At 36.7% G+C, this 25,420-nt stretch overlaps 1 protein-coding gene across 1 annotated transcript in view; it reads right to left on the bottom strand.

Annotated features, from left to right (window-relative positions):
- PEX7 (peroxisomal biogenesis factor 7) overlaps nt 1–25,420 on the bottom strand; it is an 85,550-nt gene that overhangs the window by 41,846 nt on the left and 18,284 nt on the right. The window contains exons 5-9 of the mRNA XM_029943235.1: nt 24,887–24,964; nt 24,015–24,123; nt 10,865–10,971; nt 8,965–9,078; nt 7,421–7,476 (exon numbers count right to left, since the gene is read on the bottom strand). Coding sequence (XP_029799095.1) covers nt 7,421–7,476; nt 8,965–9,078; nt 10,865–10,971; nt 24,015–24,123; nt 24,887–24,964 — 464 coding nt within the window. The remainder of the gene's footprint in view (nt 1–7,420; nt 7,477–8,964; nt 9,079–10,864; nt 10,972–24,014; nt 24,124–24,886; nt 24,965–25,420) is intronic.

Below are 25,420 nucleotides of genomic sequence, written 5' to 3'. Positions count from 1 at the left end.
TAAAATTAAAATTCTCTTTCTGGAAAAAAGAGGATGTTACTTCTACATATTGCCTTTGATGGAAGTTGGTTTAAGTTTTTAAGCTACTTCATCTTGAGAAAATGATTACCAATTTTATAGAGGAAAAATTTAAGAAATTCTAGGCTTCAGGGTTGACTAAGGATAATATTCCCTTGAAGACCTTAAAATGGCCCTGGTGAATGGAAGCTTAGGAGACACTGAAAGCTTGTCTGGGAAGGCAACAGAAATGTAAGAGAGGAGTTAAAGGAAAATAATGGCTAAAGGAACAAGGTACAGGCTAAGGAGTTAGACAATGGGGAATTGGAGATCAATGACGTAGGAGGGAGAAGGGTGATTTCACAGAGTAAAGTTCTGCACAAAACAAGAGCGTACGGGATTAAGAGCACGCATGTCCAATGGTAGCAGAGGAATGGATTAGTACAGATTTAGATAATCTGAAGGCTTGTGGTGGAAATTGAGATAATTTGTGCTTGAGCCCTATAGCTTTTGTTTTGTTTTGTTTTTGGAAAAAGAAATATAAGACCTTTTACTGAATAGGGTTCATGTGGTGTCTTGAGAAGCAAAGCAAAGGCTGGAGACAATTTAAACATAGCACAGTATTTTCAAGCATGTCCTGTTCTGTAATTCTAATAATTATCTTGTGGGGATAGACATTATTAACTCCATTTTACATATAAAGAAACCTGGACTCTAAGTTATATAGGAAAACTACCTATTAAATGTCCTTTTCACCTACATGCTAAGGATCTCATATTACTTCATTTTAATTGCACTTTTTCCACATGCTTACAAATATAGCTGTGGCACTTTTGATCTTACAGCATGTCACAGAATCATGACCTAAGCTGTGCCTCTCCCCAGAAGCACTAACATCTATTTTCCAATCTCTAGTCTTGCTCAGGATTCAGGAGAGAAGCAAGGCCTAATTCTTAGAAATGGAGAGAAAAATAAGGCCATGAGCCTCAAACTGCGACCATTATTTAGCATGTTTAGTTGCCTAAAAGATTGTAGAGTAATACAGTCCATAGTTAAAAGCCCAGTCTTAACAAATATTCCTGAGACAAATCTACATCTACAAAAGTCAGGCATTTCTCAATGGGTATTCAAGGATACTTAAGTATAAATACGGATAAAACAGGGAAGGGCCAGTAGAGTTAAGATCAGGATGACAATTCTGAAAAGAAAGTATAGGTAGTCACTAGGTTTCTCCCTTGAAATAGGGCAGAAACGGATTTAATATGGCCCTTCATAGGATGATCCCCAAATCAGAAAGACCCAGTTAAAACTGTAAGGGACACAAAAATGAGATCAAAAGATTAATGCCCCATCTCACTTGGTCAAGTCTCCAATGATCAGTTTCAAATGCCAGAAAGGTCTTTGGAATCCAAGGACTAGATTCCATATCCAGAAATCCCTTTTGAGCCCATAAGTGACACTATGTAAAGAGAGGAAACTGTACCCTTTATCCTGCTCAGCCCATCAAAGGATCTCACATCCCTGGCCATCCACACTGGCTGCAACCCTTTCCTGCAGTTTCTGGAAGACACTGCAGTTGTAGGTGGGCTGTTCCCTTCCTTCTTCCAACATTAATCCTGTCATGCTTTTTGCTCTTCTTTCTCTAAACTTATCTCCCTTTGGCTTATTTATTCCTATGGACTGATTATCAGTAACTTACTGCCCTTCGAATCCATATTTACAGCCCAAACCTCCAGCTAATAATCTACTTCCATGGTTCTTGTTTGGAAAACCCTGGGGTAGAGAGCAAGCAGATGACAAGTTTTCTTCTGGTCTGCCATGCTGGCATTCTTTTGCTCAATTCCAGAAGTTATATAATCACTTCTTACTAAAATATACTTTCTATAGGCTATTTTTAAAAAACCTGGTTATGGTATCCTTTTAATTGACAGCTGGAAGCCTCAGTGTTACTATGTTTCCCAGTTTATCTGCTTGCTTATATTGAATAAGTAAAAAACACACACACACACACACACACACACACACACACACAAAAACCAAAAATGAGTTAGGGCATGTAGTTTCTCTAGAGGCATTGTTATAAATTATCCTATTCCACAGTACGTTCCACAGAAACAAAGTTATACAGGTTCTGCCAACTACTGACTCAGAAGAAAAGGAGAGGGGAATTCTGGGTAGTTGAGGCAGTGAGACCGTGCAAATCCAAAACTCTTACTGTATCTTCACAAAAACCAAGACTGAACAAGAAGAACAAATAAAACTACACAAAAACTCAGGCCTCCATCACACATGAAGTTATAATAACAGATAAAAAGAAAAAGAAAAACAACCCCATGTTCTAGCTGCAAGCCTTATTGGACACTTTCATCTGTAGCAGGGAAAACTCAACTGCAACGATCAGGGTCCCCAAGATAAAAGATCCAATAACTTAGGAAGACAAGAGAATTAGAGGGGCATTGGAATTTCCAAAATCATTATAGAAAACATCTATATGACGTAGCATTTTCAAAAAACTCCAGAAGTGTAAATTGAAGAATTTATATTCAGATAAGCTATTCTTTAAGAACCAAAGCTACAGAGAAATAGTTTTAAATCTGCAAGCGCTACTGAGAATTCTGAACCCTTCAGTCTTTAAGGAATCTACTAGAAGATAAACTTCTTCAAACCAAGAAATGATGGGGAAATCTCAGCAAAAAATTGATGATGAGTATTTAATATATTTAGTGGTATATCTAACACTAAAACAAAAATGAAAACAAGAGTGGAAACATAACATATGTTCTATGCTGCAAGGTCTGACAAAGTATAAATAAAATAACTCAAAATGTGAGGGAGAGGAAAGAGGGGGGAGAAAGGACAGTAGCAGAAGTTCTCTGTTGTGTATACAATAAGTAGAAGTTAAAATAAATACCATTAAAAATTCACAAGCCAGATAATGGTTAAATTTTGTAAAACAGGAGAATAAAGACATTAAAAATTTAAAGTACCAAAGGCAACCACTAAAACAAAGCCTTAACTGAATATCAAAAACTTTTAAATAAAAAAGCAAAAAAGCCCTTCCAAAACACACAAAAAATACATTATACAGAAACAGCAAATATAACATAATGTACAATAATTACAACATAAAATAAGATGACAGACTTGCTATCAAACATGTTTTTTACCAAGAAATATGCACAGGTTAAACTTGACTACTACAGTAAAATGACTTGTTATTTAATTCACCAAGCAAGACCCAAATACTATACAAAAGACACCAAAACCAAAACGTTTCACAAAAGCTAAAAATGAAAGTATGGGAAAAGATGTGCCTGGAAAGTAGAAACAATATGAAAGCAAGGGCAATGACACAGGTAAGAGACAAAGCATAACTAAAGCTAAAAAGCATTAACTGTGACAAAGAAGGATTCTCTTTGATGCTAAAAGTCTCAATTCACTATATGGCTGTTATAAATATCTATGCATCAAATAACAGGCTCCACTGTCTACCTTTATGAAATCAAAATGCCAAGAGTTCTCTGGGAGACACAGAGACAAGCCCACTATTAAGAGTTTTAAACATCCTACTCTCAGTACAAAATAGATCAAGTGGACAAAAAATAAAATGGGATACAGAACATCTAAATCACAATCTGTAGAGATTCTGTTATACACTGATAACAGCATGATAATACATAATACACTTTCTTCTCAATTGTATATGAAACACTCACAAAAATTGATCATTTACTAGGTCCCCCTCCCCAAAATCAAAATGTTCCATATAACAGAACAACTAAAAACTGTATTTTCTAATCACTAGAAATTATTATTAAATATTCTAGAAAATTTTTATTAAATAAAACTAGAAATTATTATTAAATTTTTAAAAACTAAAAGGCACTTTCATCTATAAATTAAATAACTTCCTATTAAACCACTCTTGGAAGGGGCACCTGGGCAACTCAGTTGGTTAAGCATCCGGCTTCGGCTTAGGTCAGATCTCACAGTTCGTGGGTTCGAGCCCCGCGTCAGGCTTTGTGCTGACAGCTAGCTCAGAGCCTGGAGCCAGCTTCGGATTCTGTAACTCCCTCTCTCTCTGACCCTCCCCTGCTCGCACTGTCTCTCTCTGTCTCTCAAAAATAAATAAAAAACATTAAAAAAAATTTTTTAATAAACCACTCTTGGAAGAAAGCAAAAATACAAACAGAAGATACAAATCTTTTAAAAATGATAATGAGAACATTATATATCAGAATCTATATGCTAGAACTGAAAAAGTAACTAGAACAAAATTCATAGTCATAAATAGTTTATTAACAAAATGCAAGAATAAAAATAAATTCCCAGCTCAAAAGTTGAGAAAAGAAAAACTAAGCCAGAAGAAAGTAACAAGAGGGAAATCATAAAGATAAAAATAGAAATTAATGAGGTGGTGAGTAGAAAAACAGTAGTTCTAATTAATAAATCAAAATCTTGTTTGCTGAAGAAAAATAACAAAATATGTAAACCATTTGATAACTTAAATCAAAGTAGAAATCACAAACATACAAATCAGAAGTAAGTGAAATAACCATTGAAACAGGAGAAATTAAAAAGTCATGACACTACTTTAGAGACATATGTACAAATAAATTAGAAAACCTATAAGCTAAGAATAATTTCCAAAACTGTCCTGTTAGAGATAAAAAGTTTAAAAAGACCAATTTTTATACAAGAAATAAAGTTATCAAGAAAGGACTTCACAAAACAACCAAATGGTTCCATGGGGGAATTAAACCAAGGCGTCAAACACAAAGAGCCTCAATGCTTCACCAATTGCTCCAGAGCTTTTAAAATGTAGGAAAACTTAATTATTTCTTATCAAACAAGTAAAACACTGATGCATAAACTAAAAGAAAGGAAGGGAGGAAACAAGGAAAGGAAGAAGGGAGGGAGGAAGAGAAGGAGGGAAAGAAAGAGAGAGAGAGAAAGAGAGAACAAATGAACTGTAGACCAATATCATCTTTGAATACTAACGCAAAAAGTTCTAAATAAAATATTAGCAAACAAAATCTAACACCACAGTAAGAAAACAATACACAAAGAACAAGAGGGATTTAATCCAGGAAGGCAAGGCTGGTTCAATTCATACTTTAATAGCTCTAAGAATAAAAACCATGATTGTTTCCACAGATGCTGAAAATCAGCCTTCAACAAAACTTAAGATCCATTCCTGATTTTAAAAAAGACTCAAGAAAACAAGGATTGATGCATACCCTCTTAGCATGACAAATAAACATATATATATATAGCCGACCCTCAAACAACACAGGTTTGAACTGTGTGGGTCTACTTATGCAATTTTTTTGAATAAATATATGTACAGTACTGTAAATGTATTTTCTCTTCCTTATGATTTTCTTAATAACATTTTCTTTTCTCTAGCATACTTTATTGTAAGAATACAGTACATAATATATATAACATGCAAAATATAACATATTACATGCAAAATGTGTTAATTGTTCATGTTATAAGGATTCTGGTTAATATCAGGCTATCCATAATTAAGTTTTGGGGGTGTCAAAAGTTATACATGGGTCAGCACCCCTAACACCAGTTGTTCAAGGGTCAACTGTACGTTAACTTACAGCCAACATCTTACTTACAACAGGGAAGTGTCTCACAAATATAGAATTAGACATTAAAACACTAACACTTTAATAGAGGTATTTGCCAATTCAATCAGATAAACCAATCAGAGGCATCAGAATTGGAACTGAATATACATAACTGTCTTTCCTTGCAGATGCTTTGATCATAACTTGGAAAACCCTAAAGAATCAATGATCTTGAGATGGCAGAGAAACATGCATTCTCAAACACTGCTGCTTGGAATGGAAACTGATATAGTCCTTATGGATATAACTTGGTGATGTCCAACAAAACTATATATATGTTTACTTTTTAATCCAGCAATTTCACCTCTAGAAATATACTATGAAGTTAATTATCTAATAATGTGAACATACATACATACATACATACATACAATGTTATTATTCATTGTGCACTGTTTATTCACAAACTATCTGAGGACAAGCTAAGTTCCCATATTTGAGAGCAGCTGAATAAACTACAGTGCATCCACATAATGGAGTATTATGAGAATGCAAAGGATCTCTATGAACTGACAGAGAGTGATTTCCAGGATATATTTTATATGAAAAAAGGCAAAATTGAAGAGAGTATCCAGAGTACTCCACTTTCTGTATAAAAAGAGAAAGTAATAAGAAACTGTACATGTGTCTACTTATCTAATAAAGATCTGATACTTATAGGGTGTAGGACCCTACAGAATGGGTTGGAAAGAACAGAGGAAATAGAGGGGGAGAAATGACAACGTTCTGAATATACCTTTACGTACATCTTGACTTTGAAACCATGTTACTATTTTGCCTGCTCAGAAAAGCAGACAAAATCAACAAAAAGATGGCAGGAAAACTCTAAAATTAAATACAAACAGAAGCAAATGCATCAAACTGTGTTTCAAATGAATGGGACAGCCACACTGATGGAGGGGAGAACTAACCTAAATAACCTTTACACACAGCGCTTGGAACAGGAAAAAAAAGGCTCTAAATAAATGTGAACTCTAATTAGTAAGATTCTGTTTCACAGAGACATGGCTTTGCAATTCTGAAACTACTTTCTGAGCATTCTAGGGTTTGCAAATAACTCTATATATTGTGGATAATGGGAATTAGGAGTTACAGATTTGGAAAAGGAGAAAAAATAGAACACTGTGTAGTGTAGAATTGGAACTGGGACATATGGATAGAGACACACACACACATACATATTCATATACAGATGCGTATGTACACACACACCCATTTACATACATTCACAAACATACATATGCTGATTCTTTCAAGTATAATCATCTCAGTCTTAAGATTCATATAATTAAACCTGAAGAAATAGAATTTCACAATTTTTAAAATCTAAATTTAAAAGATACTGGCTATGCAACCTACTGTGCAGAAAGGTGTCACTATAGACATAACTATCAGGACAAAAGGCTTTTAAACGAAACGGTGAGGTTATCTTTAAATAGGAAAGAATTTAATATAATTAATATAATAGTAATTAATATAATATTAATCCCAGTGGCAAAAATTCAAATGTGCCCAGTTCAGATCATGTTATTAGTATGATAAACATATTATCTGTCATAAAAGTTGAAAAGATACTAAATACAGAGAACAAACAGACGGTTACTGGAGGGGCTGTGGGCTAAATGGGCAGGGGCATTAAAGGAATCTACTCCTGAAATCATTGTTGCACTATATACTAACTAACTTGGATGTAAATTTAAAAATAAATTTTAAAAAAAGTTGAAAAGATACAAATGCTACTTGGTATTTCACAATGTAACTAATAAAAACTACCATACCTTACAGTAAAATCATAGGAGCAAGAGGCCAGAACGGAAGCATGAAACGGCGAAAACTACAAAAACAAAACAAAACTTTCTGAAGTTAGCTGTCATTGTAACTTGCTGCTTCATAAGGTTATTCCCATGAGCATTACAATCAAGTTTAGTCAAGACTGTCACTTAAAATTATGCTTTCCCAAACCTTCCATGCTTTAATTCAAGGCAAAAATCTTCTAGCCTTTTAAGTATCATCTCTAGGGGAAACATTTATTTCTATAGTCTCCAAAGAAAAGTCATTCCTCAAGCTTTTTAGCATTTATTTAGAATAAAATATTCCAAAAGGGTGGCTATTCTGGAAAAATTAAACACATTTCATAATGGCTATCCAAAAATGACTCCTACAAATGTAAGGGATTTAAATATGTGATAGTACAAATATATAATTATATAATTTACCAATGTTACAAATACGTATTATGATTGCTATAGGCACAAGTATCAAATAATCACTTAAATGTTAAATAAAAACATCTTTAAAAGCATTATTATGTTATACATCACAGCTAATGAAAAGGTTATCAAGGACAAAACCTGCCAATTTAAAGAGGAATATCTCTTTATTTAATATTTACATATTTTAGATATGTAATCAACATACTTGAATAGACTTCCCTTTGTAATTCTATTTCTTCAGTTTTTTTCTTTCCAGTATTTTAACTACTTTTGAATATACTTTATGGCTGATAAAATACTTTCAGTAAATTACTGAGTTCCATTCTCAAAAGCGTTGTGACATAAATATTGGAAAATATTTCTCAGCTACTAAAACCTACATACCATTAAAAACAACAACATGGCACTGTGTCTCATATGTTGGCTTACAGCAAATAAAATTTAAGATGTTAATTTAACTGAAATTTAGAATTTTTGCAACAGGAATAACTCAATTCTTTAAAAGATCAATAAAATACTTCTTTACACTTAATATAATAAAACAAAGAATGAAATTGGGAGATGTCACTTAATCAGATGTTTTCCACAGTGACTTAGCAAAACCTGCCAATGAAAGCTGGGAAACTAACATAAGCCATATTACAACCAGACAGATTTCTTGGGAGTGGCAGAAAAAAATTATCTTTATCTCATCCTCTGCTGTTTGCAGAGTGAAAAATTTTCTATACCCCAAATGTTTATGAACATTCATATTTATTATCTTATTAGAGAAAGGGATTAGCCACCTCTCCATAAACTTCAACAAAAATACCCAACAGTAAATTACCGTCGTTAAAAGCATGTGAAAAGGAACAGTAGAATGGAACTGACAGAATAGAAAAACATTTGGAATTAAACTTAAGCACTGATTGGCTGCATTGTCCCAATGTATTCAGTAATTATTCAAATATTTTAACTAATTTTAGCTTTCATTGTTTATCATGCATTGGCTAACAAAAATATGCACAAACAGAATCAATATTCCCAACCTCTAAGCACCTTTTATATACACTGCATTAATTATGTTTCTATTTATGCTCTACCTGTAAAAAGACAAGATGAACACTTACTTTCACTCTCCTAATAGCATAGGTGTGACCAAGAAGTTCGAATACTGGTTGCCGTACGTTCCGCAGGTCCCAGCCTCTCAAACTACAATCAACTGCCCCCGTGACCAGCAAATTCTGCAAAATTATTCACAGATAGGTGAGCAGTGCACACAGCAGAACGAGGCGTAGTCTCAAAAGCACTGCAGTCTCCAATCTACCCTTAGTAGTATCAATAAGTACACGAGGGGTTAAAAATTATGCCTGACAAGTGAGTCCACCTGTCTCTTTGATGTATTCTGAGGCTTCACCAGGTGTTAAAAGGCAAGAGGCCTGCTAACTTAGGAAGATGGAGAAAGGGCAAAGGGTACAAATTAGATTATGTTTTACTAAATCTAATTCAATCATTGTCCCCCACTCTCATGAGCCATGTCTTAATAGAAGATCTAATCATAACTGAGAACGTATGTAAAGAGTGGTGATTCTCCTGTCCAGTCTGGTTTTATGAATCCTTCCATCTGGAGCCCTCGGTGAACGCACAGGTCCTGAGTAAAGGCTGGTTCCATATCAGCGCCATCCCTTGTCAACCAAAGCAGCAATTCATTGTCTGAATGTGCTGGTGTCAGGGTAAGCTCACGTGAGGAAAAATTTCAATTATTTAAAGCCAAAAAAAATTTTTTTAACAACTCTCAACTGTGTATCATTACTGTTTTTAGAATTCTCCAAAGTATAACATATACTCCACAATTCATTTTTCTACATGGAAAACTCATCTATGATGACAGAAATTTGAACTACAGTCACCAGCACTGAAATTTTTATTTAGATCAAGTTTTATTCTTGAATATGTACTCTATTTTCTTTTAACCTGTTTTATTTCTTTTTAAAGAACTCCGCCAATACAATGCTCTCTTAACTTTCATTAATTAATTGAAAACTGAGAAAAAACAAGGCATATGTTTTCTCCATCTGTCACAGTCAACAGACCACTTTAGGACATAAACAGTATATCAACCACATGTTTAATCCACTTCTGTTCTGAATTCATATGCTCATGTGGTTAACTGAAGCTTTGCAAAAAGGTACAAATGGACACTTACTGAAGCACCAAGTTTGGTTAGGCTTATATGGGAAGATGAAACAAAATTTTAAAAACTGATGGACTTTCAAACTAAAAATCAAGTTAAAAACAGTTCAGCAGCCTAATCAGCAAAGTGAACAAGACTTAATAGCAGGTGATACAAATTGGTGGGGTTAAGAGCAATAAAGAAAAGAAATTACATAAACTGTAAAGCAGTTTCCCAAGCAAGCAAGCAAGGCTGCACTGCTGAACTTTGAGAATTTCTGCTTCTTATTCTGCCTTTTTTATGTGCACTTAAATCCAATTAATGTTAATGCAGGTCACTCACAATCATCAATTAGAAATGAAAGGGACTGCATTTAACCTAATGGTCCATAAACACTACCGAAGTCCACACAAACAAAGATAAAATAAAATCTAAAACACTTCAGGTATTAAGCAGGCTGTGTTGTAGCCTATGAACAAGTAATAAATTGTATCATTTATCTTGAATGTATCATAGATAAGCTGCTATATAACGATGGCCACTTCAGATAGCTGTGAAATTAGGTGATTAACTAGTTGTTACTTAACCTTCTAATTTCTGTATAAGTCTAATTACATGAAACAGAAGTTGGTGTTTTGATTTTTTACTTTGCTTTTCTGTTTGGAGTGTCATTGTAACTACTATATTGTAAATGATGGAAAATAATTGCATATGTTAAAAAAATATGAAACTTTATAAAGTAAAAAAAATAATAAAATAAAATTTCAAAAAAAATAAATAAATAAATTTTTAAAAAATCTAAAACACTTCAACATTAGGAAGGGCTCAGCAGCTCCGGACAGATCCAGACAAGGTACCTCATTGTATTTACACCAGTCACAACTCAAAATTTCTGCGTGATGGGCTGGAACCACAATTCTGACTCCTGTTGACTTCACATCCCAGATTCTCAGAGTCTGATCACCTGATGAAAGATAAAGACTTGATCACTTTCCATCACACCATTTAGATGCCGAGTGACATCATACTAATGATGATAAATTGAGGAAAAATACACTGTTTTACTGTTAGGATACTGCTGTCTTGCTCGCTCGCTCGCTCTCTCTCTCATACACACATACACGCACGCACACAAACACACAGTTTGTAACTATAATAATGCATAGGAACTACTAAAAATGATGAACCACAGAAAGTAATGCGCCATGACAATGTTTTTAGATCTACTCAAAGCAGGAAATCTGAATTTCACACTGACCCAAACAGTGGCAACTAGCCACACACAGTGTGTTTCTCTTTAGGATAGGAAAAGGCCCTGAAAATCCTCAACTTCCAGTAAATAACCCTGTATCACCCTATACCAGCACAATCTATAAGAAACAAAATGCTAACAGTTTTACTGTTAAATGTGGGCAGTCTACCAAAACAAAGTAGAGAATTTTTAATCCAAGCTTTTATGTTAACTGAATTTTAACGGGCCAAGCAGAGGTCTATTTTTCTCCTTGGGAAAAAACAAGTTAAAAGAAGGATTATATTTTGCATTTTTACAAAAATGGTTTACATTGCTTAGTTTCACAAAGTTACCCCCTGATTAAATGTTTTATATAATGTTTACCTTCAATTTTTATAAACTATTAGGAAACAACAAAATTACCAGATGAACAAAACTCGGGATCTATCTACCTACATTGATGGTAAATTATAAACAATAACTGCTGCAGAGAGAAAGCTTGGCAAGGCCTGATGAAAGAACACAGTCTATGGTGAGATGGCAGTCAAGGTCTTGAATTCCATTAGAAGTTTCGTGACCCTGCACATGCCATATAATATCTCTGAGACTGATTCTTCATTTCCAAAAAAGAAAAAGAATGCCTACATGCAGGGCTGTACAAGAATTTAGTGTAATGAAGAGTCCGTAAAGCACTTAGCATGATCTCTAGCACATAGTAGATATTTTCATATATGGCATACAATAATGCTAAAATTTTAAATGATCTTTTATTTACTTAGATAGGTTTTCCTACATTCCCAATTCTAAATCATATGTCATTTATTTAAATTTAGCAAGTTTGGGGCGCCTGGGTGGCTCAGTCGGTTAAGCGTCCGGCTTCGGCTCAGGTCATGATCTCACGATTGTGGGTTCAAGCCCCACGTGGGGCTCTGTGCTGACAACTAGCTCAGAGCCTGGAGCCTGCTTCGGATTCTGTATCTCCCTCTCTCTCTCTGCCCCTCCCCTGCTCGTGCTGTCTCTCTCTGTCTCTCAAAAATAAATAAAAAACATTAAAAAATTAAATAAATTTAGCAAGTTTAGACGATAGGTTTTTTCCTGATTTATTTGGAAGTTGTTTAAGAAATATAAGAATCACGTGGTTGGTGGTAATGAAAGGTAGAGGTTAAGAATGGGGGCTCTGGAGTTCCAGGGCTTAGTTCTAACCCAGCTCAGTCATTTGTTCCTTGCTGATGTTTAAAAAAAATTTTTAATATTAACTTATTTTTGAGAGAGACAGAGCATGAGCAGGGGAGGGTCAGAGAGAGAGGGAGACACAGAATCCGAAGCAGGCTCTAGCTGAGCTGTCAGCACAGAGCCCACTGCCGGCCGAACTCGTGAATCGGGAGATCACGACCTTAGCTGAAGTCACCAGACGCTTAACAGACTGAACCAGCCAGGCGCCCCTCCCTGCTGATGTTTAATCAAGTTACTTAACTTCTCTGATTCCCATTTTCCTCACCTGTGATAAAATATTTACCTTATAAAGTTTCAGTGAGATAATGTTTTTAAAAATAAAATCAGAAAACATACCCATGATTCAAAGTCATTCCCATCCACCCCTATTAATTATAACAAGAATAACAGTGAATATTTGTTGAGTGTTTATTATATACCAGATGGTGGTCTAAACATTTTATATGCCTTAACTTTTTAAAAACATAACAAATGAAGTAGAAATTTTGATAGTATAAAAAGTAATTTTTGTAGTAATTTGCAAATGGGGAAACTGAAGCTCATGGGAATGAAATAATGCCCTCAAGACAGCAAGCAATGCTGGGGCACCTGGGTGGCTCAGTCAGTTAAGCGTCTGACTTCGGCTCTGGTCATGATCTCATGGTTACTGGGTTCGAGCCCCACATCGGGCTCTGTGCTGACAGCTCAGAGCCTGGAGCCTGCTTCGGATTCTGTGTCTCCCCTCTCTCTGACCCTCCCCTACTAGCACACTCTGTTTCTGTGTCAAGAATAAATAAATATAAAAAATTTTAAAAAAAAGATAGCAAGCGATGGAATCAGGATCTGGACCAAGAGCTGAGGCGGGCAGGCTCCCCAGCCTGTGTGCGCCACACCTACCCTGCGCTGCTTCCTAACGCCGCTTCCTAACGCCGCTGGAAGGGGAGTGCCATACGGTCAGTACTGGCTGAATCTTGAGGAATTATTCTTTTGATTTCTATATTTTTCCAATAAATTGGAGAAAAAAACATTTAATCTCTCATGCATGCACACGCGCACACACACACACACACACCCTGTTCTATCATATTTTCCCCACAGTTTTTTTAAAAAAATAAAAGTAATAAAGCAAATAAAGGTTGAAACCTCCAGTGTACTTTCAATCCCATTCCCCATCCCTCTTGCCCAGGCCTCACCACAATCGTGAATCTGCCATCCCTTTTAGTCTGTGTTTTTGTAATACTTTCACTACATTTTTATGGCTCCATATATAGGTATTGTTGCTTTGTGTGTGGGATTTGCAATCTTTTATTTAAAAATACCATCTTTAAGGGCACCTGGGTGGCTCAGTTGGTTGGGTGTCTGACTCTTGATTTTGGCTCGGGTCATGATCTCATGGTTGTGAGATTGAGCCCTGCATCGGGCTCTGCGCTGGGTGTTGAGCCGGCTTGAGATTCTTTCTCTCTCTCCTCCTGCCTCCCCCCACCCCACCACATGTGTTCACGCATGCTTTCTCTTTCAAAAATCTTTTTAAATAAATAAAAATAAAAATATCATCTTCCTAGTCTTTTCCAATTTGAGTATAGTTGTCATGTTAGTTTCAGGCGGACAACATAGGGATTCAATCTCTCTGTATGTTACGCTGTGCTCACCACAGTTTAACTACCATCCTGTCACCATACAATGCCACTAGAATACTGTATTCCTTTTATTTCCACAACTCATTCATTCCGTAACGGCCAGACTGCACGTCCCACTCCCCAGTTTGCCCATTTCCCATCCCTCTGCCCATCTTCTTACTTTAAAAAGATTGAAAACCACTCTGAGAAAAGAAAGAAACTTACATTTTTGGGCATAGCTAAATATGAAGGGATGGGAAGGAATGATGAATTTGAAAATACCAAATGGAAACTGTTCAGAATTGGTATAGACTAGAGCCTCAAATATTTTCAAGAGCCCTAGTCATAGTCAATGTTTAACTACCAGTAAGTAGAATTTGTTTCAAAATTCTAAACAGCTTTGGCAAAATGATCTGTAGGCTCTCCCTAGTCTTCTGAGTATAAAGCAGAGTGGTGTGGAGATCTAGTGTTAGGACTTCCCAGCAATACACTTCTTACAGGACATGTTTCCTTTTCTCACCATGTGACTCCAGAAAGACCTATGGCTCAACACAGTGGACCACCCAGGGACAGGTCCAAGCAAGGCCAGTCATAGTAGCTTACTCTCTGTCCTGACCACAGCTGACAGGTGGTAGGCGGGTACTTGGGAAAAAATGTCAGTCCCTTTCTTAGATTTACAGGTTATAAAATTGAGGGCTGCTGACGGTCACATGTCTCACTGTTTGGGGAAAGCCAGCTTGCAGAATGGAGTTAACAAGCAGAGAAAAATCCAGACTAAAGATAGAAAATATGTCCTGGGGCTATTCAAGCATCCCTTCCCTTTCTGGAGTTGCTCTTTGATAAACTCTACAAAGACCTAAGAGAGTTCATGTTCTATCACCTGTAGGCAAAGGAGACTCCTGAGCATCACGGAGGGAGTAAATGGAACTCCCTGAGAGCTTCAGTCTGTAAAAAGCCTAGCCCTAGAGAAAAACATACGGTTCAGCACAAGGCTTCCACTAAAACACAGAAAACACCCAAATGATGTACACAAGCTTTCAAAAATTTGTATTTAACATCAGGTCTGAAACTCTAAGGTCTGCTATAGCCACAACTAAAGCACTGCTGAAAGTCGAATGTGCTGTGTTCATCCTAATAATTACATTTTCTGGGCATGTGAATGGTTTAGAGTACGAAACCATTACTGTGAATGTGGACTAGGCCATCAAGAGGTAACTTACTCTGGCAACATTATAGAGGAGTCTCACAAAACATAATGTTGACCAAAAGAAACCTGACACAATAGTATAAGAAGAGGCAAAATTAATCTATGCTATTGGAGGTCAGGACAGTGGTCACCCTGGAGTGGGGTAGGGGAGCCTCTCTGAATGTTCTGTTTCTTGATCCGGCTGCTGGCACACAGATGTGCTAACTGTGAAAATTCTTTGCACTGTACGCTTAAGATCATGCACTGCCCGGTACACATATTGACTTCACGAAAAGGTCTAACAAAACAACAACAAAGACTGGGTGGGTGGGTGGCTACTCCCAATTTCTCCGGGATAATATTTTGGTTCCTCACCATCATATGCAAGCCACATTCACACACACACACACAAAAGCCATGGTCTAGGGATCCCTTCTTGCAAAGGACACAAAAAGGGAACCATTCTGAAGGAGCTAAGAATTCCACTTACTTGATGGTTGCTTCTGTTGCACACATTTGGCACTTTGTCCTCCTTATTTTCCAGGTAGGAGAGACAGCTTCTGGCCAAATGGTACCATGACTCACTCAACTCTTAGCCACCAGGATATCTGTATTTATATTGTTTTTTTTCTTTTTAATTGCATTTTCCCGACAACTGGCCTTTCATTGTCAGCCAGACGTTTCCCAGGGCCCTATGACAGTGCCATGGACCCATCCGAATCACCAGCTTCTCTTATCAGTTGCAGACTTGGCCACTGGCAACAGAACCAGTGAGTTTAAGTAAGTGCCCAGCATGGGATAGGAAATGCTGGCTACTACTGTATCTAGTTTCAAACTGCAGCAGGTAAGAGGAAGTTGAGTAAGGGGAATGAGTGTAAACACTGAATCTCCCACTGCAAAGAACTCAGCAGCAAAAGGATGCACACTGGGCCCAAATAGTTTAATTGAGTTGAAATGCCAGTGTTTATCAGAGGGGAGTAGGAATTTTTCCTATGAGACAATGAGGGTGGGTTTTTTCTTTTTTCTTTAACACCTGGATCCATTCATTTAGGCATGGCTGTGACTCATGCAATTACATGGAGTCTGTAATAGCAATAACTTAGTTCTCAGGGCTCAAAAGAAAGTTTACTTCGTGTTAATGTTCTTTAGGTAAAGATCTCAAATAGTCTTCCCTTTTATCTCATACGCAGAACTAGACAAAATGCAATGTCTTTGGAGAACTCTGCTTTGGAAGGCAAAACTAGATCTAAATCTCTAAAAACTCCCCTCTTTGGCCTGTGTTAACTTAGCCAACCATAACAAGTTTAGTTCTGGATTTGCAAATACCATGTAACTTTGAAGGTGACTAAATTCTTAGAATGACCTAAATGCTATATTCTCATATGTTATCCTAAAATATAAACTGCTATAAGCAGTTGAGTGGCATAATTAATCACATGTGCGCCACAGGATTGATTAGACATAAAATACATCTTGATTGCCAATCATATAAGCTATTTGTGAGATTTGTAAAAACAAATATTTTGCCACTTTGGGTTCCACAACCATGAAGTTTACATTGGAGATTTTTTAATGCAAAGCTCCTGTCTGTAGGCAAGAAGACAAAGTAAGAAAATTGATGAAGATTCAACTATCACTAATAAAACTGAGGAGGAAAGAAAAGCTAAGACATTCTCCAACTACAGAAACCACTTCTTCTCTGAATTCAGTGCTGAAACCATTCTGTGTCTTTTTAAAAAAAGAGAGGAACATTAAAAGAAACACATAATTCTCATTACATCAACAGAAACGTACCATTAATTTGGCATCTGAAACAAAGCTGTACCATAGACTAGACAGTGCTTTCCAGATGAGGCTGATGGCTAGATTCAGCTGAGGCGATTAAAGTATATGCATCCCAGAGGTACCTTATTCAGTAGCACTAAGATGGAGCCCAGAATTTTGTTGTTGTTTTTGTAAAGCCTCCCTGATAATTCTGATGGTTAGCCGGGTTCCAGGATCACCAGCCTAGTGTGTTATTACACAGCCACGCATTCCAGGGTCTAGCTGGACTCTAGCCAGGAGTCCAAGCTCTTCAGATAAGCACTGGTAATTCTTACAGCACATAAGCATCCCATGGCCATTCAGATGCTCCTCAAATATGCTTGGTTCTTGCCACCTCCCATTCCTTCGCTCTCCAGCTCTCATCTCTTAACCCTTGGTCATTTACAGGTAACAGCCTGTACACTATTTCCTCCTGGAAGCATCCCCAACCGGTCAACTTTGACCGGCTCAAGAATCCTTAGCTGTGTTTCCACAGAATTCTGAGCACACATGTTCATAATAAAGGTAACATGTATGGAGCCCTTACTCTGTGTCAGGTGCTGTTCTTAGCCTTAGCTCACTTAATGCTCCTCAAAACTTCATGATGTAGATGTTATCATTGCCCTTGTTTTCGAAATTAGTAATGAAGAGACAGGGTGTTAAGCAGCATGACTAAAGTCAGGACAAGAACACCCTCTAAGCCTTACATCCAGCCCTGTCTAGAAAGCCAGACGTGAGTCCCGACATTTCAACAATGTGAGCAAACAAATCAGCTTCTTACTTAAGGTGGTGTGCTTCAGAATTTCTCTGACTTTCAACCAGAGAAGTCCTGGTTGGTAAGACCACTGCTTACATTTATTTCTAATATAACACATGAAGGTTATGTCTTAAACAGATAATCTTGTTTCTGTTAAACTAAATGGACTTTGTGATGACAAAAGACTGTTATATAATACCTATCTACGATTTGCAGATAGTTAAGTTTTGTGATTATTTTGTTCTCTACACACAATTAGTCTTTTTCTTCTATTCAGTCTCATACACTGAATATTCTGTATGCAATATCCAGAGTCAATATTATGTATACCGTGCTACACAAAAGGCCAATGTACAAGAAGGGGTATGTGTGATTCAGCCCAAATAAAAGGCTAATATCAATTTTACCTGACATTTAAATAAATGCAGCTATATTAGTTCAAGATTTTGTCACCACCAGATTTTTATATTTTGTCGTGGTCATAGAAAAAGCAATGATTAAAAACAAAGACAATTTTAGAACCCAAAATATTAATATACATTAACAAAATTACATACAATAGTAAGGTAAAGGAATTTTTTTAAAAATATATCAGTTTGGGGAGTTTCATTTACTAATACTTTTCCAAACATATGCAATTCTACTCATTATTAATTCCAGTTAATTATGAATGCAGCTAATTAAAGCTCCCAGTGGACATGTCTTCGCTGCTTCACTAGAAGGAAAGCATGTTCCAGTTTATTTTGAAGACATCTGTTTTATACCACTCATTCCATCCAGTGTTTGAAATGAATCCTTTGAAACTATAGGATAAGGTCAAAGTGCATCCCTACTTGAAGAAAATGATGCTAATGTCAATCTAATTCACGTCCTTAAAGTAATTTTAACTGAACTTATACTTTCTGTGTTAGGCCTTCTGACCATAGTAAAATTACACAATAGCAATATTATAACCATTATGCTAAACTGTGGTCATCTTCAGACTTAACTATCTGCATGAAACTCATTAGCATTTATACCATATTAGAAGCATAAAGATGATTAACCCAAGATATACAGGCAGGCTAATGGGTTAGTTAAGTCAAATAAGCATATCAAAATTGCTATCACTTACTTAATACACACCAGCCTTATAGTTAGCTGTGCCACAGAAAAACTTTTTAAAAAATCAAAGAAGAAATTTAGGTTTGGAAAAGGAAATGTGCCAATGAAAAATATATTTCTGGTCCCATCCCAAAAGATTTGATGTCTTGGAAAAGATTTAACTCAGATATGGACAAAACACTGACTCAAACAACTGAGAAAATTTTAAAATAACAGTAATAACTTTATTTTAAAAGTATACTGTTCTTCATTCTAGAAAACAATGCTGTTAATTTTAATCATTGCACATTTTTTGACTTAACTAAACTTCTATACATAGAATTTACTATTATTTTCTATTATTTTAGGATCTAAGAAATTGCTCAATCTAAGGGACATATTTGTCTGTACACAATTTACCTGAAGATTTCCAGTTCTGAGTGTCTTCAACCTAACAATATTTTAGAATTCAGCGACATTTGTTATATTAAGTTTTTAGAATTAAAAAAATAAAGTAAAATAAATAAAAGGAAAGGATTTCTGTGACATTATATTTACTATGGAAACCACTCAACATAATTCAATCACTCAGGGCATTGATTAGTTTATTGGCAAGAAATTATCCTAGTAATTATCCTACTAATTGCCCATTTGGGGATTCTGGGTAATTAAATGAGGGGACAATATTAGACACACTTTATATCCTCCCCTAGCTATTTTCTTCCCACTTCCCCTAAACAACCAGACTGCACAAAAGAACTTCCCTTTATTTATCTCCCCTTAATACTCTATACAAAGCATCAGCAAACATTTCCTGTGAAGGGTCCAGCGGTATATATTTCAGGCCTCCAGGGCGCCATTCCATCTCTGCCATAGCTACTCAATTCCGCCAGTACAGCTCACAAGCAGCTGTAGACGGACGATCTAGGTCTGGGCGCCCGGGTGGCTCAGTCAGTTGGGGGTCCCACTTCAGCTCAGGTCATGATCTCACGGTTTGTGGGTTTGACGCCCACATGGGGCTTTCTGTTGACAGCTGGGAACCTGGAGCCTGCTTCAGATTCTGTGTCTCCCTCTCTCTCTGCCTCTCCCCTGCTCATACTCTGTCTCTCTTTTTCTCAAAAATAAATAAACATTAAAAATAATAAAGATAATCTGTAAAAGAATGGGCATGGCTGTGTTCCAATAAACTTTATTTCTAACACTGGTCAGTGGGTCATTTTAATCTGAGGACAGTGTTTTTCAACGTTGGCTCTAGTCTAAGGTTTCTTCTATGTAGCCTTTCCTGGGTACTCTGATTTACTACAATGGCTTTAGCTATCATTTATGAGTCAAAGACACACTATTCACAAGGTTAGATTTTTCAGCTCCAAAGTCAATCCCCATCATTGACAACCCCATGTGTCCCATCAGCTCAATGTGCTCTAAAACAAACTCAAGATCTTCTCTTTCAAACATATTTTTTTAATTTTTCTTGTTCCATTTATGAGAGAGAGAGAGAGAGAGAGAGAGAGAGAGAGAGTGTGTGTGTGTGTGTGTGTCTGTATGTGTGTCTGTGTGAGCAGGGGAGGGTCAGAGAAAGAGGGAGACACAGAATCGGTAGCAGGCTCTAGGCTCTGAGCCAGCTGTAAGCACAGAGCCTGATGCGGGGCTCAAACCCACGAACCGTGAGATCGTGATCTGAGCCAAAGTCAGACACTTAACCGACTGAGTCACCCGGCGCCCCTCAAATATATTTCTTACCTCAGTTATGACATTAACCACCTACCAATTATGCTTTACAGGAATCTAGGAGTTAGTCCTTACTCATCCTTTTCTCTTCCCTTCTTCTACAACTTATACAATCATTTCTAAATACCACTCACGTCAGCCTAGTTTCTTCCAGCCCTCTGCCACCATCCTGATCCTGCCTTCACTCTCTCAGTTAATCTTCCTGGATTCACTTCCGTTCGTCTCCCGATTATTCTCTACACACCATCAGAATGAGTGTTTAAAAATGCAAGCCTAATCAGATCACTCCCTTGCTTACACCTCTTCAGTACTTTGCCCATGTCCATAGGATAAAAACAAAAATCTTAAATCCAGTCCATAAGGTGTGATCTGGGAGCCTATCTGCTGCCCGACCTCATTTTTACTATCCTTTCGTCTTAAGCAATGGTCTCCCTGGTCTTCTTTCAGGATCTCCAATGCACCAAGTTCTTACTGTTGGACATCTTATTGTCTCTGCCTGGAATGCTCTCTCTTTGCCATCCAAGGCCTCCCACATTTCACTGAGCCAACTCCTTATTCATCCTAAATGAAAGCCAGAAGCTCATTAGGCAAATAATTGATAGCTATGACTACCAAGAAATTTAAAAGCATATATACTAAAAAAAAAACCAAACAAACAAATAAAATAGGGGTATTTGGATGGCTCAGCTCATGATCCCAGGATCGTGGGACTGAGCCCCATGTGAGGCTCTACACCGAGCACAGAGCTTGCCTGAGATTTTCTGTCTCCCTCTGCCTCTCCCCTGCTCTCTCTCTCTCTCAAATTATAAAAAACAAACATCCAAATAAAATAGTTTAAAAGACAAACAAAAAATTGGGAAAATATATGTAAGATATAGAAGACTTATTCCTAAATATACAAAAGAACTCATGTATCAATACAGAAAAGCAATAATATCTCCCAGTAGAAAAATGGGCCAAAAATAGGAACATGCAGCTCACAAAAGAAAAACTCTGATAGTCAACTGACATATAAAGAATATTCACTATCTCTAGTAATCAAATATGCGAATCAAAACAAAAATTAGGTATCATTTTTCACTCATCAAATTGGAAAACATTAAAAAAACTAAGGTGCATGTATTTATTATTTCAAGGTCCAAATGTTAAAGTAGCTATTAGCTTAACTTTATCAGGTTCTCACTATCACCTAGACTGGGAAAGTTGTTGTTAATTGTTTCAATTAATCTGTAAGGAATTGCTGCTGTAAAACAAACACTTTGAAAGCGATTAGGGTCATATAGATTATACTTATGCATACATTTCCCAAATGGTCTAATTTGATCATTCCTCACATTGGAATGCTCGGAGCAGACACTGGTTTCTCCTTCCCACTACTTGTTCTCTGAGCCAAGGTCAAAGCGACTCAAGGAGGAGGCCTAGCAGGGCAATCCTGTGTTGCCTATGCCAATTAGTTGTTCACCTTTGTTTCATTTCTACACTTTTTACAGCTTTAATGGCACTCAATACATTACACAAATTATCTAACAGAAAAATGAAGCAATGTATATCAAAGTGTCAGGGATTTTAGGGAGGAAATAGGATTCAAAAAACTCTTTAGCCAAATGTTTACTGGTAGTAGATCAGATGAAAAAAACATGGTGTACCTCTTTTTCTATCTTAAATTTCTTTTAAATTCATAAGCTTAAGTATATAAATTTATATGTATAATTCATAAAATGTAATTGGAGAATGTTTTCCATCAAGTTTATTTAAAACTAGAGACTAAGAACTCTTTCTGAATGGTGTTATGATTCCCTCAATTCAAATATAATACTTGACTAAGCCTACTAAGAAATCTCCACAGGGGCGTCTGGGTGGCTCAGTCAGTTAAGCGTCCAGCTTCGGCTCAGGTCATGATCTCACAGTTCGTGGGTTCGAGCCCCGCATCGGGTTCTGTGCTGACAGCTAGCTCAGAGCCTGGAGCCTGCTTCAGATTCTGTGTCTCCCTCTCTCTCTGACCTTCCCCTGCTCACGCTGTCTCTCTCTGTCTCTCAAAAATAAATAAAAAACATTAAAAAAAAAAAAGAAATCTCCACAGTCAAAAACTGTTTTATAATAACAATGTTTTCAATGGGGAAAATGAATTTGGGACAGGAGTTCTTTTCTTCTTCTTTTTTTCTTAGAGAGCGAGCAAGCGAGCAAGGGAGAAAAGCAGAGGGAGAGAAAGAGAGAAAGAGAATCCCAAGCAGGCTTCATGCAGAGCCCAACACAGGACTTGATCCCACAGCCCTGGCATTATGTCTTGAGCTGAAATCAAGAGATATTCACCCAACTGAGCCACCCACGTGTGCCAGAGGAGATTTTCTGACTCACAATCGCACAGTTATAAAATTATTTTCCCAGGGCAACTAGGTGACTCAGTCTGTTAAGCGTCTGACTCTTGGTTTCAGCTCAGGTCATGATCTCACAGGTCATGGGTTCAAGTTCCACACCAGCCTGACAGCACGGGGCCTGCTTGGGATTCTCTCTCTGCTCCTCTCCTGCTCATGCGCACTCGCTCTCATCATCTCTCTCAAAATAAATAAATAAATTTTTAAAAAATAAATGAAATTATTTTCCCGTACAATTTCAACAATAAAAGTCTTATCACTATAAGCATATAATGCCTAATACCACTAAGCAAAAAACATCTGACTTTTTCCTCAGGAATATTCTCCATAAATATTTTTCACTTTTGTACCATATATTCTGAAATAAAGATAAGAATTTTTATGGGGGAATACAGAAAAGGAATACAAGAAAATATTAACAGTGGTTCTATGAAGTGGGAGGAATGAGGGCTTATTTTTTATTTGGCATGTTTCTGTGTTGTTTGAATTTCCTTACTATGTATATGGTCAGAAGAGGGATTATCTAGGATACCATTTTTATTTTTCCTTTATAAATTCCTTTTTGCAAGTCATAAAAGAAGTAAAAAATAAAGAACCATGGTCTTACTCTGTCAAACACCATAAGTATTTGTCATTAATTAGCACATATTACACACTCCTGTAACTGTTACTCAGACTTAGCAACCTTTATTCTGATAAACGAACCAAGGATAATGCCATCTGATCAAAGGAGCTCAGTGGCTAATAAAAAGGACCAGAATGTTTCCCAATTTTGGAAGATTTATAACCAGTTATGATATGCCTAAGACAAACCAAATGTGTTCACAAATAGTTGAAAAGTAATCCAGGCCTGGTTAGTTCTTGTCTAGAGGTTGATAAAGAATGAAACAATCTAAAGAGCACAAGAAGAATAACGTGGTCCCTTTTTCCCTGCAAATCTGAAGCACACAGCGCCACCTACTGGGGAGAGCCAGGCCACCATTCACTATAAGGCTTTTGGTAAATATCAAATTATTTACCTGAGGCGGAAGCAAAGCAACCAGGGATGTGGGGCGACCAGATTGTGCTATAAATGACGCTTTCATGGCCTCTAAAGGTACACAGAGACTTTCCAACAGTTGGATCCCACTGCAAATAAATTAATAGATCAATTACTTAGACATAAATTCAAGCTTGTTTATATACATACATATAATATATACAATACACTATATATGTATATTTTTAATTTTTTATTAATGTTTATCTTTCAGACAGAGTGCAAGTGGGGGAGGGGCAGAGAGAGAAGGAGACACAGAATCTGAAGCAGGCTCCAGGCTCATGACCTGAACAAAAATCAGATGCTTAGTCGACTGAGCCACCCAGGCATCCCTCTATATATGTATTTATATATATACATCTAGTATACATACATATTTCAAATATTTTTTAAAGTTTATTTATTTTGAGAAAGAGAGCACACAGGGGAAGGACAGAGAGGGGGGGGAGAGAGAGACACACAGAGAGAAAATCCCAAGCAGGCTCTGCACCGTCAATGCAGAGCCCGATGCAGGGCTTAAACTCATGAACCATGAGAACACGACCTAAGAGCAAGTGAGACATTTAACTGAGACACCCAGGCATCCCTCAAACATTTTTTAAAGTCTATTTTTATATAAAGCAAAATGGTATTTAAGAGGCTAAAATAATTAACGATGAGTTAACTGCTGTTAGTTTGCAGACAAAAAATTAAAAATATTTAAATTCTAACAAATGCTTTAATAAGGTTTTTTGAAAAGAAATTAGCTGTGTAATGGAAAAGATATAGAAGTATGTCCAAGAGAAGAAAAAAATTCAACAAAAACTTTGGGGAAGAGAGTATTTGGTGTTAAATACGGTAATTCTGACATACCAGTTTGACGGTTTGATCCCATGAGCCAGACACCACGAGCTGTTCACCTCTGGTTTGGCTCCAATCAACACTGTAGACCTAAAAACATTTTCAAGTGTCATTTAGAAAGCAAAAGAGCATCAAGCTAAATATGACATTTTATCACTTTGGAACAGTGATAGCCAGTTAGAACAACTAATTCACTTCATTGAAACATCAAATAAAGTCCTACAAATCTCAACCATGGTGTCTGAGAAATGGAAGGGTCATTCTGTCCCTTCCTCCAGACATATTCCTTATGATACGATTCCATTCTATCTTAGCAGAATTCTACAGATTATTTCCAAACCTCCTTCACGAAAACAAATCATAAATATTTTTAACCTACCAACAAATCACTGCAGCGTCCTGTAGAAATGTCAAAGCAGATTAGGAAGTTAGTCATCTAAAAAAGCTTGCCAGGTCAGTGTTCAACAGAAAGCATTAAAATTCAATTAATATCGCTATCTGGCCTTTCTTAGAAGAAGCTTACAGGAACCAGGTAATCCTTTCAGA

The sequence above is a fragment of the Suricata suricatta genome, chromosome 7 (genome assembly GCF_006229205.1).
Source record: "Suricata suricatta isolate VVHF042 chromosome 7, meerkat_22Aug2017_6uvM2_HiC, whole genome shotgun sequence".
Lineage (NCBI taxonomy): Eukaryota > Metazoa > Chordata > Mammalia > Carnivora > Herpestidae > Suricata > Suricata suricatta.
Note: the sequence above shows the minus strand (reverse complement) of the source record. Positions and strands in the feature narration are given on the sequence as shown.